This window comes from Melozone crissalis, unplaced genomic scaffold, assembly GCF_028551555.1.
Source record: "Melozone crissalis strain CALT ecotype California unplaced genomic scaffold, PUWL_Pcris_2 ptg000132l_1, whole genome shotgun sequence".
In the NCBI taxonomy this organism is placed as follows: Eukaryota; Metazoa; Chordata; class Aves; order Passeriformes; family Passerellidae; genus Melozone; species Melozone crissalis.
In genome coordinates this window covers 696,517-709,395 of record NW_026535905.1, presented here as the reverse complement: position 1 = coordinate 709,395, position 12,879 = coordinate 696,517, and the positions used below count along the sequence as shown (strand labels likewise).

At 39.6% G+C, this 12,879-nt stretch overlaps 1 protein-coding gene across 1 annotated transcript in view; it reads left to right on the top strand.

Moving 5' to 3' along the window:
- The window catches only part of UVSSA (UV stimulated scaffold protein A), a 45,771-nt gene that overhangs the window by 27,438 nt on the left and 5,454 nt on the right, over positions 1-12,879 (top strand). Inside the window, exons 8-11 of the mRNA XM_054293237.1 lie at positions 3,169-3,346; positions 4,252-4,401; positions 9,000-9,183; positions 10,036-10,147. Coding sequence (XP_054149212.1) covers positions 3,169-3,346; positions 4,252-4,401; positions 9,000-9,183; positions 10,036-10,147 — 624 coding nt within the window. The remainder of the gene's footprint in view (positions 1-3,168; positions 3,347-4,251; positions 4,402-8,999; positions 9,184-10,035; positions 10,148-12,879) is intronic.

The window sequence follows — 12,879 nt, the reverse complement described above, 5'->3', positions numbered from 1 at the left end:
GAAAGGTGAAGTCCATAGTACTTGTTTATATTCTATCTCTGTTTTTTCAATTAAACTTCAGTGAATCTGAAGTAGCTTGATTTGGTCTAAATCCACACAGCTGAGGAAACCTGGGCTTGCTTTTTCTCTGAATTTTCACTGAGGGGCTTTTATCTCCCCCTAATCCCACCATTTCTGTCAGGACATAATCTCTTTCTTAAATTTACATTTTAATTACAAGGCCAGCTGAACTAGCTAAAATCAATAATGTCAGCATTCAGCAGCCTAACTTCAGCTGAAACCCCAGCCTCTCTCTTTCCTGCTATAGATTTATCTTGTGGACATGGGCTGCTTTATTGCTTCAGGCAATAGGTGCCATTTGGTCAATTTAAACAAAAAGGGGGATTTAAACACTTTTCTGATTCTTTCTCAAAGCTGCTGTTGGCACAGTTTGAACCCAGTACTGTACTTGTTAAACAAACCACACAGAACAGCAGAATTCTGGAGAGGAATTTTACTCTTAAAACTGTACTTAATCCCTCTGTGTTTTAAAACCAAAACAAAGCAACCCCACCCTGACATTGGCCACCATTCAGCTGGGGCTGTCTGCCTGGTCACTCTTGTCTTTATCTTGTTAGCAAAACCTACTTTCATACATAAATACTTTTTAAAAACTCCACAGTGGAGGGATGTTACTGATGTCTTAGTGTTATCTATTTTTAGCTATTTTTCTGTTAATAGTTTAAAATAAGAAATCAATGAGAAAATATTTTCCTCTTGTAACTCTTAAGAATTCCTATATTGATCTTCCAGATGTGATTTTTATCTGTCTAAATGTCACATTGTCCATTTATCTCTCTTGCCTTTCCTGTCTGTTGCTGACTGCTGTTCCCCTCCTCCTCAACCAAGCCAGTGCTGTGAGCAAGCAATCATGCTTCCTGTAAACAACATAGGAAAAGAAATGGAAAAAATAGGGTTTTCTGAGAGCTTTTAATACATAGCAAGTATTTTCTCTGAAGATGAGAGGTGTGGTGAGGGATGCAAAGCTGCTGTCTTCTGCCTTTTTTTTTTTTTACTATTTGTAAATTGTACAAGTGCTCTCAAACCACTTGCTTTGAATAGTGCTTTTCAGAAAGTTTCCTTTAAAAAAAAAAGGAAAAAGAAGGCAGTTTAAGTGCTAAATATAGCCTGAGCAATTCCGCATTACAGATAGTTTATGACATATTCTTAACCAGGTTGACTGAGAAGGGCCAAAGGCCCTGTTTGTAACTGTTTCTGTCATTAAAGGAAGTTTACTTATTCAAATACTGATGTTTCTAAAGTGTGGTTACAACAATGTTTTTGGTTAATTCTGTTTCACTTTGATTAAAGCACCTGAAAAAGGCATTTTCCCTTTCTAGCCTGTGACCTGAACTGAGATGGAGCCCTGCCCTGCCCCCTTTCCAGAGACATAAATACAAAATTCCTGCATTATTATTTCAGTGAAGTGCTGTTTAAAAGCACATTTTTGTGGAGGCACCATTCTCCCTCTTGAACAAGTCCACAGCTTAATAAGTATAATGAAATAATTTCTTCTGCTGTTTAACCTAGATATCTGCTTAAATCCATTCCTATTGTATTTATTTATCATTTTCTTTATTCCTGGTCCTTCTGCAGACAGTTTTCCAGTGCAGAGATTGGAACTTTAAATGTTTTTGGGTGGGTTGTTTTGGTTTTGGTTTGGTTTTTGGTCTTTTTTTATAATGTTCTTTAAAGGCTGGTTGACTTTAGAGAACGTAGTGTTCATAGCTTTTGTTAATGTGTAGTGTGGGCAGGAGTGAGTGAGGGAGCAGCAGTGCCAGCTGTGCTCAGCACCAGGATGGACTCTGGATTTTGGATGAGGGTTGTTGGTGTCTCTGGGGTGAGGCTGTCCAGGAATTGGGTTAAACAGGTGTCCTTGCCAGCGCCCTGAGTTTGGAAACCAGGTTTGGGTGTTGTTCCCTGCACCAGGACTCAGCTCCTGATGTAGGTGTTTGGAAAATGCATGGCCAGGGGTGGATCTCAGAGGTTGCCACCTCAGCATCCTGCCTGTGGTTCTGGTCAGGCAGTGCCATCTGTGCACTCACACCCCATGGCTGAAAGGGAATGAGTGGTGCAAACCAGCCAAGGTCAGCATGAATTACTGGGAGACCTTACAAGGTGGTGAGATGGGTCACAGCAAATTGTTCTAATTTTATTCATGGAAAATACATTGTTCTCTCAAATAAAAATATTTTGTGTACCAAGCCTCCCTGCCACTGTGGGTCTTGCAATTTCCTACTCAGATGGCTGGCCACAGATATAACATTAGCTTTTCCTTTTCTACTTAATATATTTACTGATGCATTTAATGTATGGTATGTTAAATGACTAGCATTTAATGACCAGCAAAGCAAGAATACTTCTAAATGCAGCTTCAGGGCTGGTTAGAATTGGGCAAAAGATTAAAAGTTACAATTAAGTAATGGCCAAAACATTTTAGATAAATGTTAGTTACTTTTCATAAGAAGGCTCAGATAATTTGCTGAAAAGTTTAGGTTTGTGAAACTATGACTTCTTGTATAAAATTTAGGGATTTTCTGAGGGATGAGACCTTGCATTTCAATAAGTTATTTCATAAAAGGGCTTTCTGAGGGGACAGATCATGTTGGTGTGAGGAATCATATTTTTCCAATTGTAGCTGTCATTGGCTGAAAAGTTCTTGTAGCTACTACTGGCTAATAGAGTTGCTCCTCCAGCTCAGCAAGTAGAGGCAGGTGCTGTCTAACAGTTCAGCCTATCTAATTGCATCCTTGCAGTCCATGCTGAGTCTCTAATCTGGCTGTATAAAGTAATTAAAGTTACCCCACCGCTGAGCTGCTGGTGCTGAGCATCAGTGCCTGCTACTGCCTTGCAGTTCCTCAGGTGCAGCTCAGGCATTTCCTGTCTCTGGGACAAACTCTGGCTGTACTTCCTTCTTCTGCCAGCACTTAGATATTTTCTTCTGGCAAATTGTGTGGTTTAGTATCTATGGAAGACAAATGTGCTCTAAATAATTCTGTTTCACTCTGGGTGGGATTGATGTCTGACACAAACCGAGAGCAGGAAGATGTGGTCAGCACCCTGAGCTGGTTGGGTGGACTGTGAGGGTGGGAGAAGTGAATCACTCCTAAACATCAGGGTTTTTTGCAGGACTTGAACCCCAGTCCCCTCCAAAAGCCCCAGTGGTGAAGGCATCGACAGGAGCAGCTCCACTGAGCTCCCGCACTGGGCTCAAAGGGAACGAGGATGAGCTCGATCCAACCTGCGCAGCTGCCACCCTGAAACTGCTCAGAGACAAACTCCCAAAGCTGCCAGCTCCTCGTGCCAGGTCATCTTTGCTTTCATTCCTGTGCAAACCTCTTGCTCTGTGTTCATTAGTCATGACAGCACGCAGAAAAGCATTTGTGAACCAGGCAAGCTGACAAGGCTGGCTTGATCTCATTTTGAAGTTACGTTCATTGTTTAGTGTTTGGGATTTTGTTGGTGATTGCACCAGGATCTTAAGGAACCTTTTACTGCTCAGTTAATACAGATCTTATTTGGTGTAAATGGCCTTTATGAAAATACACCGTTCCCTTCTTTGCTGTCAATACCCCCCACCCCATTTATTTGGGTAAATTTTGTTTGCAGCTGTACAGTGTGTCCTAATGTTCAGTTAGTAAATAGTTTCAACATCTCTTTGTTCCCAGTGACCTATGCTGTCAGTGCTGCTTGGAAATGTTACATTGCTTCCAAAGGCATGTTTTATCAATCCTGCTCAAAGTTTGGTGAAACTCCAGCCTTGCCTAGCATTTGGCTGTGATTTGTGGATAATGCTGGGGTCATTGTTTAGTGACGTGTTCCTGGAAGGACTCTCCTGCCTGGGCCAGGAAAGCCCCCAAAACCTAGCAAACTGGAATTGATCAGAGATTTCCAGTTCCACATCTGTGCTCCTGTGGAGTGCAATATGCATGATCCACTGTGTCCCCATCAGATCTCTGGGTTTCTGCCCCCACAGTGAGATATGTGTTAACCAGCCCTAGCTGAACATGCAGTGAGCTGCAGAGTGTGTGGTGTGGTGTCATAATGTCTTCCTTTAAAGAAAAAAAGGGACAACCTTCAAAAGAAGTTATAATTGTACCTGTAAGGTAATATTAGTGTTGGTATAAAAAAATCTAATGAAAACAAAAAAAAAAAGAAAAAGTTGTTGTGGTCATTGTTGTTTTGTATTGACTTCTCATCAATTTTCTCCAGTGAATCTGCAACTTCTGAGACAGCAGACTTGGAAGATCCTGACAGTAAAAGAAGAAAACTAGAAGAAAGAGCTAAAGCTCCCCTCATGCCTTTTGGATTAGATCTTCACTACTGGGGAGAGGATCAGCCAGGTGCTGGGAAGATTCTCAAGTAATGCGCTTTTTCTTTTAAGACAAATTAAACAAATAGATAGTTTTACTTGTATTCAGAGGTCATGCAGTGGGGTGACTGCTATTTCTTTTGATATTAACTTTTCTTCTTTACCTTGTGTTGTAGGACCCATAAACAAAGTCAGAAATTCTACCTTTAAATGTTATTTGTTTTGAGAAGATGTGATACTAATTAAATATCCTTTGATGCTTCAAAGCACTTTTTTTTCTGCCCTTTTTATGTTTGCAGCATGGCATCAGTTACTCCAATTTCAGCTGGCACCTCATTATGCAAAGGGCTCTGCCAAGTGTGTGACAGACATTCCCTGAGCTGGAGACTTTAGGATCTAAATAAGTAGCAGGCAAGGTAGGAGGAAGGCTGGGCAAGTGTTTTTGTTGGTAACTGAGGAAACTGCTAGGCTTACTCAGTCTCACAAGAGAAGGGTGGCAGTTACAGGGTTTGGATCTGGATCTTTCACTTTCCATTGCTGTCTGGCAGGTTTTGTGTTTCATGAAGCACTACTGACTTAGGGAAAGCTTTAGCACTGCTGGGGAGAAGAGGTGGAAGGTACACATCAGAATTTATTTCCAGCAGTCAGTTTTAAAGCCCTTTTTACTATGTTTAAATGAAAGTTGGGTTGCAAAGTAAATATAAATTTTGTTTAAGTTCACCAGAACTTTGGTATCCGTGTGTACCACACCTGGCTTGAAAAGGGCAAAAATCACTGACTGGCCGGGTTGCAAATTAAGCTGTTATATTCTTAGCACTATTACTTTAACTTAGTTTGTTTTCTTACTAAAACAAACAAAAAACCCAGCCTGTAATCACAGTGCTAAAACAATGTTGGCAGAAAGGAACAAGAGGAAATCGTTGCCCCTGCGCCTGATTTTGAAAAATGCTGAATAACTGTTAAATTACTGAAAACTGGTACAATTTGGTCCATAAAAGGTCTTTACCACAGTCACTGCAGGCTTTGGATTCCATCTCCTGTGGTATAGGTTCTTCAGAGCCTATGAAGAGATTTTCAGCAGGGCTTTAAGGAGCATTTGTCTGTGATAATGCCAGAAAGGTAGTAAGGCCTTATTTTACATTGCAAATGAGTTATTCAAGTCATAAGTGAAATCAGAAGCATATTTCACTGCCTGTCTGCCTCGTGCTGCACTGTTTTATTTTTATGCTTCCCAATAAAATAGAGGGCACACTTCTGAACCATACAGTCTATAACTACAGATGTGCCAATCTAACTAAAGATAATTTAAGTAACTGCACACACAATACCACTGACCCCAGGCATAAAATAGACTTACTGAAAAATTAAAGTAGTTATCAGTCAACTCCTTCGGCATTTCTGTATGCACTCAAACTGGCTCTGTAAGATTTTTAGGGGAAGAAAGCAAACTGAAAAATAGACAACACATGTGGGATGTGTATGGAATTTGAATTTTTAAAATCTGAAGGGGAAGAGTGTTTCCATTTTATTTAGCAGTGCATTTACTTAATCACAGCATCTACAATCAAGATTTTAACAGTGAGAATGCAGCCACCAGGAAGATTTTCTAAAGAAGTTTTGTTGGGTTTTTCCAGGGGGGCCAGAAGGTAGTATATGCTGCACAGTGTTGAATTGTGTAGAATCTGCTATGTCAGTTTAACAGACTTGTTTTGGATAACATGGACCTTCCAGACTCATCTGCTCTCCTCCCTGAATTAAATCTGCCCACTCTGAGGAGCACTCTGGTGCAGCACTGACTGTGACTAGCTTGTTTGAATTAGCCCATTTTTGCACTTGCTTCAGGATCTCTGTAAGCATCTGGGGTTAGAATTTATGTTTATACAATGTTTTTATAAGCTTCCTCTCAGATTAGAAATTAAGATGATATAAATTCCTTGAAAGAGTGCAGCAGTTCTCCAGGAAGTTTCTCTTAGATTTCAGTTAACCATTACTTGTCTTTTATTCCTCTTCCTCCTCATGTAATTTTGTGCCATTGCCATTAAAGCCTCTGTTATTTACCTGGATTAGGAGCACTCTAAATGAGTGAGTTGTTGATCTTCATCTTTTAGTTGATTATCTGTTCCTCTTCTGATCCATCTTACAAACAGGTTTTGTTTGTCACATGCATCATTTTTTCAAACAAGCATCTGCCTGTTTATAATGTTGCTTAACCTACAACAAGAAATCAGAAAACTTTGGGAGCTGCCACTGCTTTGTTCTCTCACCTGCTTCTAAGTCATGTTGGGAGAAAACATGCTTGTAATAAACAGTAATATGTGTTAATATATTTGTAGGAATCAGGCTATTTTAAATTCAGTTCCCAAGTACTGGTCAATGATACACAGGGCAAAACATAATTTTAACATTCTTGACATTTGTTGGGTGCATATTTAGGGGCAGGGAGACAGAGAAATTGTTAAATAGAATTATTTCCTGGCTGGGAGGGTTGACATGCACAACTGTTACATGCTTATTCATTCTCATGTGACTGTAATTTGATAATTGAGAGGGTGAGGGGAGTTCAGACCACCAAAGGACACTAGAATTTTACTAACACATTCTGTAAGATTGTCATGCATGTGCAAATCCTGTATGGTGCCTTTTTTAGGAATGCTTTCCCCTCCATGTGGCTGCAGGTTAGTGACACAGAGCTGCCAGTCAGTTTTGCTTTCAGCATTGCATTAAAATAAGCAAATAAGAAATTGATGTCATTATTTTATTTACTCTCTATTGTATAAGCTTGCCATATAATTTCTGGATCTAAAATACTGTACTGTTCAAATATTGAGCTGAAATAGTATTTATTTTTTAGAAATACTCTCAGGGCTTTTGGGGTTTTTTGCTACCTTTTACAGAAGTGTGTAATTTAAAATATTTTGTTTAACCAAAAACTGTGGAAATACATTACTATGTTTATTGTTGAACTAGCTTCCACTGGAACTCCTTTGCCTTTATCCCCTGATTTACCTGAAGAAATTATTTGTACTTTATGGCAGGTTAGCATTTCTCTGGCACTAGTGAGGTGTATTTGATGGAGAAATTACAGGTAGAATCAATCTGTTTAACAAGAATTTTGCTGAACATTTTTGTGATGATGGCAAGTCACAGAGATGTTTCAGATTTTTCTTAATCCCTTTTTTACCTAGTTCTAACCTCTTCACATGGTTTAAATGCCCAACTATTGCATTGAAACCAGCACATAGATATGTTGTAGGTTGCTATGGTCAGATATTTTCCTCTACTTTTTTTTTCCCTTTGTCATCTGCTGAAAACTTGTTCAGATAAAATTAATCAAAACTTTTCAGGCCCTCTAAAGTAATTCTTTCAAGTATTGGCTTATGTGCTTTGCGAAACTGTGCCTGGTGTGATGAGTGAAGCCAGTGTTCATGTGTGGCTCTGCAGTGCACAGAAAGCAAAGCAGGAATGACACCCAAGGATTTTAGAGAGTGAGAGGAATTGGATATGGACAGAGAAAATCCTCTCAAACAACTCTGGAACTGATTGGCTCGAAGAGCTATGTGGAAGAAAGGGACTGTAGGGTTCCTTTAGGAATTTTATGTCCTTATCAGGACATCTGTTATCTAGGTATCTTCATCTTGCTTGTCATGAGCAGCAGACATGCAGGCTGCAATTTTTTCTCCCTTAGTTGAGCTGTATTTTTTTCCTCTTTAACTTCATATTTCCTTAAATTTGGGGTGGGATTATTGTTGTTAACTTCAGATATCTTAAAATCAGATACCTAAGCTTAAGCTGTTACCCTAATTTCATCTCATTTCATGATTAAGAGAAAGAAACATTTACCATCAGAGGAACAATCATTGTCTCCTAAGATTAATATTTAAAATGAATCAGGCAATTGCTCTCTGGGGTTGCCTGTTTTTCACTACAGACTGTTGGCTGAAATAATGTGAATATTAATATGAAATTATATTAATGGTGCTGAGAAAATCTTTGTTTGCCTGTCTGTCTGTAAATGTCGGTAAGGTCTCTAGTTTTAAAATAGCTTTTCAGTGGGTTAGCTTAATTTCCTGGAGGAACACCTGCTAATTTCTCAGATTCATGGACTCTGTGTAGGAGAATCTGGAAGAAAGAATCTGTGTTAAGGCTCAGCTGACTGTTTGCTCTTTCCCATGGTCTCAGTTTAGTGCAAAATCCTCTGATTCCAGCTTCTGCTTCTCTGCTGCTGCAGGAGTCCAGCTATCAGGAATGAGATCAGCCACGTTAAGATCAAACTGCTTCCTCCTTGATCTGTGCTTAATCATAGAAGTATTTTGTTATGAACAATGTTAAGCACAGAATTACAAAGTTATTCACTGAATCTAGAAATTGGATAACTGACTCTGAATGTCAGATCATGAACTAAGGCTAAGACTTGTAATAGCTTAGCAGGTTAAACAGGAAATCAATACTAGACAGGCTTTGGTGGTATTTTAAAAATATCTTCATAATACAGGAGCCATAAGAAAGACTGGTAGATTCCTAGGGGTTTTTAATTCACTAGTAATTCCCTTCCTTTCACATGTGAGTTTAGCACAGGTTGATAAAGGCATCTCTATCTGTTTTTCTTACAATTTTGTATGTGAATAATTTTCATTTGTTGTTTTCACAGATTTACCTCTGAGCATCGATTTTGGGCACCCAGTGAGGTGGAGGAAGAGGTGGAAAATAAAGAAATAACAGAAATGTTAAAAACCAGGTATATAACCTTTGCTGGCAAGTTTGAGCCAGTGAAACACAAATGTCGAGCTGCCATGCCTGATGGAAGTCTGTGTGAAAGACAAGATCGGATCAAGGTAGGCCCCGAGTTACAGCACCTCCAAGGTCTGTGCTCTATGGAGGAGGTCTCCTTAAAACAGCCATAAAAATTCATTTCACATTCTAAGTATAGCTCAAGGGAGTGGAATGACATTGTGTTGGGGAAGTTCATTGTTAATTTGTGCTTTGTAAGGGAAACATCCTTTTGGTAAAGAAGCTGTAAACATTTAAAGAACTGTCGGATTTTTTTGGCATTCATTGTAGTTTCTCTGGATTTTATTTATTACTGACTGTGGTGTGTGAGTACCTGGCAGTAAGGCAGAGATAGTTCTTCGCTGAAAATTTTTCCTCAGAGGCATATTTGATATTAACTGTTTCTAGAAACTTACATGTTTGAGGGGCAAAGAAATTTTATTTACAAATTAAGTTTTATGAAAGCTAAACTCTACACAGCCTCAAATTATGAGCACTATTGAGCAGAACTACTTAGCCTAAATACTTGGTTCTAGTATCTCTGTTCTTCCATTATTATCTGAGATTGAAGGATCTAAAACTTCAGTACTTTTAAAGGGATTGTTACAGGATAGGGATATAGCATAAACAACAATGTATGATGCAGCATTGGTGCCCTAGTTCCAGCCTTGACAGCATGTGGCACCTAGAAATTGTGTATTTGTTTCAAAAAGAGGTTATTTATTGGAGATTCTGATTATATTAAACACATGATGTTTATAGGATTCTGATGCTTTCTAAAGAGGACTGGGAGTCAAGTGTAGTTCTGTTGCTCAATTCCAGTTTCCACCTTTAAGCTGTTTTGAATAAAAGGTAAACATTTTCTTTTCATTGAGAAACTGTGAGATTTTTTTCTTTCCTCCCTTTTCTTTCTCAAGTGCCCTTTCCATGGAAAGATAATTCCTCGGGATGACTCTGGGATTCCTGTAAATGCAGAGGACAGAGCCAGAGAAGAAAAGATGAAGTTTGAGAAGCAAGCAGCCCAGCCAGGTCTGTGTCTGCATAGCATCTTGAAAAATAAGAATAAAAATAAAATACTAGGCAGAGGGGGGAAATACCTGTTACCTGTTTTGCTCCTAAGCACATTCTCCCATTTGCATTTGCATTCCTATTGATTTTAAATTACAGCTCATTTGCAGTGGTTCTTGCTTATGTGATGAATATGGACACATGTGTAGACAGAATAACGTTAACATTGCATCTGGGCTTTATTTCCAGTGGCTTTTGAAATGTTCCCAACACTGCTCAGACAGACCAGTTATAGCCTTTCTCTTAAGGAACATTTTTATGGATGGTTGGACCTGTTCCTTTTGGAAGTGCTTGGCAGTAACTGGTCTGTGCTTTTGCAAAGATGATGTCTGATCTTGCTGGTCCCTGGCAGTTGTGATTTATGCAATATAATGATAATATTATTAGGATCACTGTGTTACCACCAGTTTTGGGAGGGTGTGCTGGATTTTTGTTTTTAAATAATTGGGAATGGGCAACAAAACTATTGTCCTTCTTCTTGCATCCTTCAGGTGTGGAGGGGAGGGCTCCTTCTTTCCCAAGATAATTCGGGCATTTTTAGCCAAGGTTCAGCTCTGGACTGGTAGGTGAGAAATGCAGGCAGTAAATACACAGGCAGGAAGACTTCCAAGGGGAATAAAAGGCTTTCTTGCAACAGTACAACTAAACCCTGTTAGTGATGGACGGGTGGACTACAAGCAGAAGCTGCTGGCAGCTGATGGGCTGCAGAGGAGGATGGGAGAGAGGGATCTATCCAGCAAAGGCACAGTGGATAATTGGAAGGGACAGCTTTTCCTTAACCTAGCTTCCTTCAGCAGGTCTTAGTTTTCTCTGGTTTGAGCTATTTATTGTAGGTGAGTATTCTGGATTTTAATTAAACTTACCCATAGGCGTTAGCATTTTGATATCATGTACAATACTCCCTTGCAGGAGTTCTCTCTTCAGGTTTGACTGACTTGGTGTTTGACTGTTATGCATATTGTTAATGAAGCTACTGAACTTGTAATGAAACCTCTTGAGAGCCTGAGGAGCAGTTACCTGTTTTCAGAACAGAAATCTGTATTCAGAAAGGTCTGTGTGGAATGAATGTGCATTTAAACATAGAATTGACCCACCCGGTGTCCTTTAATACTTGTGTGACCATCTCTGAGTGGCAGTGCTTGGTGATTGCAGCAGCACAGCAGTGCAGCAGTTACTGAGCACCTTCTGGTGTTTGCAGGTGTCAAAGTGCTGCATTTGCAGGAGTTTCCATCCCTGTCCAGGCAGAGGAAGTGCTCTAAACTGGAATCCAGCCAGCAGCACACACGCTGCTGGACTGTCACAGGGAAACCAGGACAGGAGTGTGGAAAAAGGAAAGTTCCCAGCTTAGTTACGACTAACTCAAACTAGCAAATTAAACTGCCACGTGTTGTTGAAATCTCAAACTGGAAACTAATATTCTGGTATAAAAATCACTTGGACTGAAAAATATTGATTTTTTTTTCCTGTGAAATTGCCACTGCTTGAGGCTAGACATAGTATTTATTTTTATTACAGTGTCAGCTCAGTGTTGTTAGAGGCTTCTCACCTCTGGTCCACAAGGATGTGTCTGTTAGTCCCAGACCAGTGTTGGCATTGCTGCTAGTGTTACTGAGTGTGGTTGTTAAGCTGAAATGTCACACAAAGGTCCATCCCATCTGGCTGGGGACGTGCTGCACAAGCTGTGGCACTCAGTTTGGACAAAATCCTCCATGTTTCTATAGCCATACATGTACTAGATGTCACTAAATACTTCTATCCACTTTATTTTTTTATCTGCTTTGCTGTTTTTATATCTGCTTTAGAGTATTTTCATCAGCTTTTTAATTTTTTTTTTTTTTTGCTTGTTTTGAGGCTTGTGGTTTGGAGGGGTGTGTTTGGTTAGTTTTCAGTAGTATTTGGTTTTGGGGTTTTTTTTATTACAAAGATCTTGAAGCAATTCTGAGCAGTGCTGCTATGGGAAATACACAACTGGGAACCTACTGGGCAGTCATGAGCTGTTTGATTGACAACATCATTAATGATGGCAGTTTGAAAAATCTGGGGAAAAACACTTTAATATTGGGATCAGTTGTATGGTTAAATTACACCAAAATTCTTCTTGCATCTCCTTCCTACTGGATGGCAGATTTTCTTCTATCTTTATGTGATAGAAACAGTTATATAAAAGTCACGTGGTTTGTGTGCTAATGACTGTGTTTTGGCAACAGTGTCATTGTTATTATGGATCATTTATTATCCTAGTACAAAATTTTAAACTCTGGCTAATGTCCACAGAGAGGTGCTTTGGGCTCTTCAGTCCTGGAACAGGGAATCGCTTGGGATTGGCCTGACCCGCTAATCTGCAGCGTTCATCCTTTTCCCATCGTTCACACACAGCAGCAAATTAAGTGCCTATTTTTTGTGTCAGCCCTGAAGAGTATCTGGTTTTTCAGCCCTTAGTGACTTGTTAACAAACAGGTATCAGGACAGGCTGGTGAAGGCAGGCCGCTGGCCACTCAGATGTGAAATAGCATCTCTTTACTAACTGCAGTATCGATTCCCCCTACCCTTGCAAACTGTGTCATTTTCTTTTCCCTGCTGCTAAACTCAGTAACAATGTATGAAGAGCTTTAGGGGCCCATCAATGCTCAAAAAGCCTGCTCTTCCCTGGCATTCTATTGATTTTTCTCAAAAGCTTTTAAATTGCTCCTTCA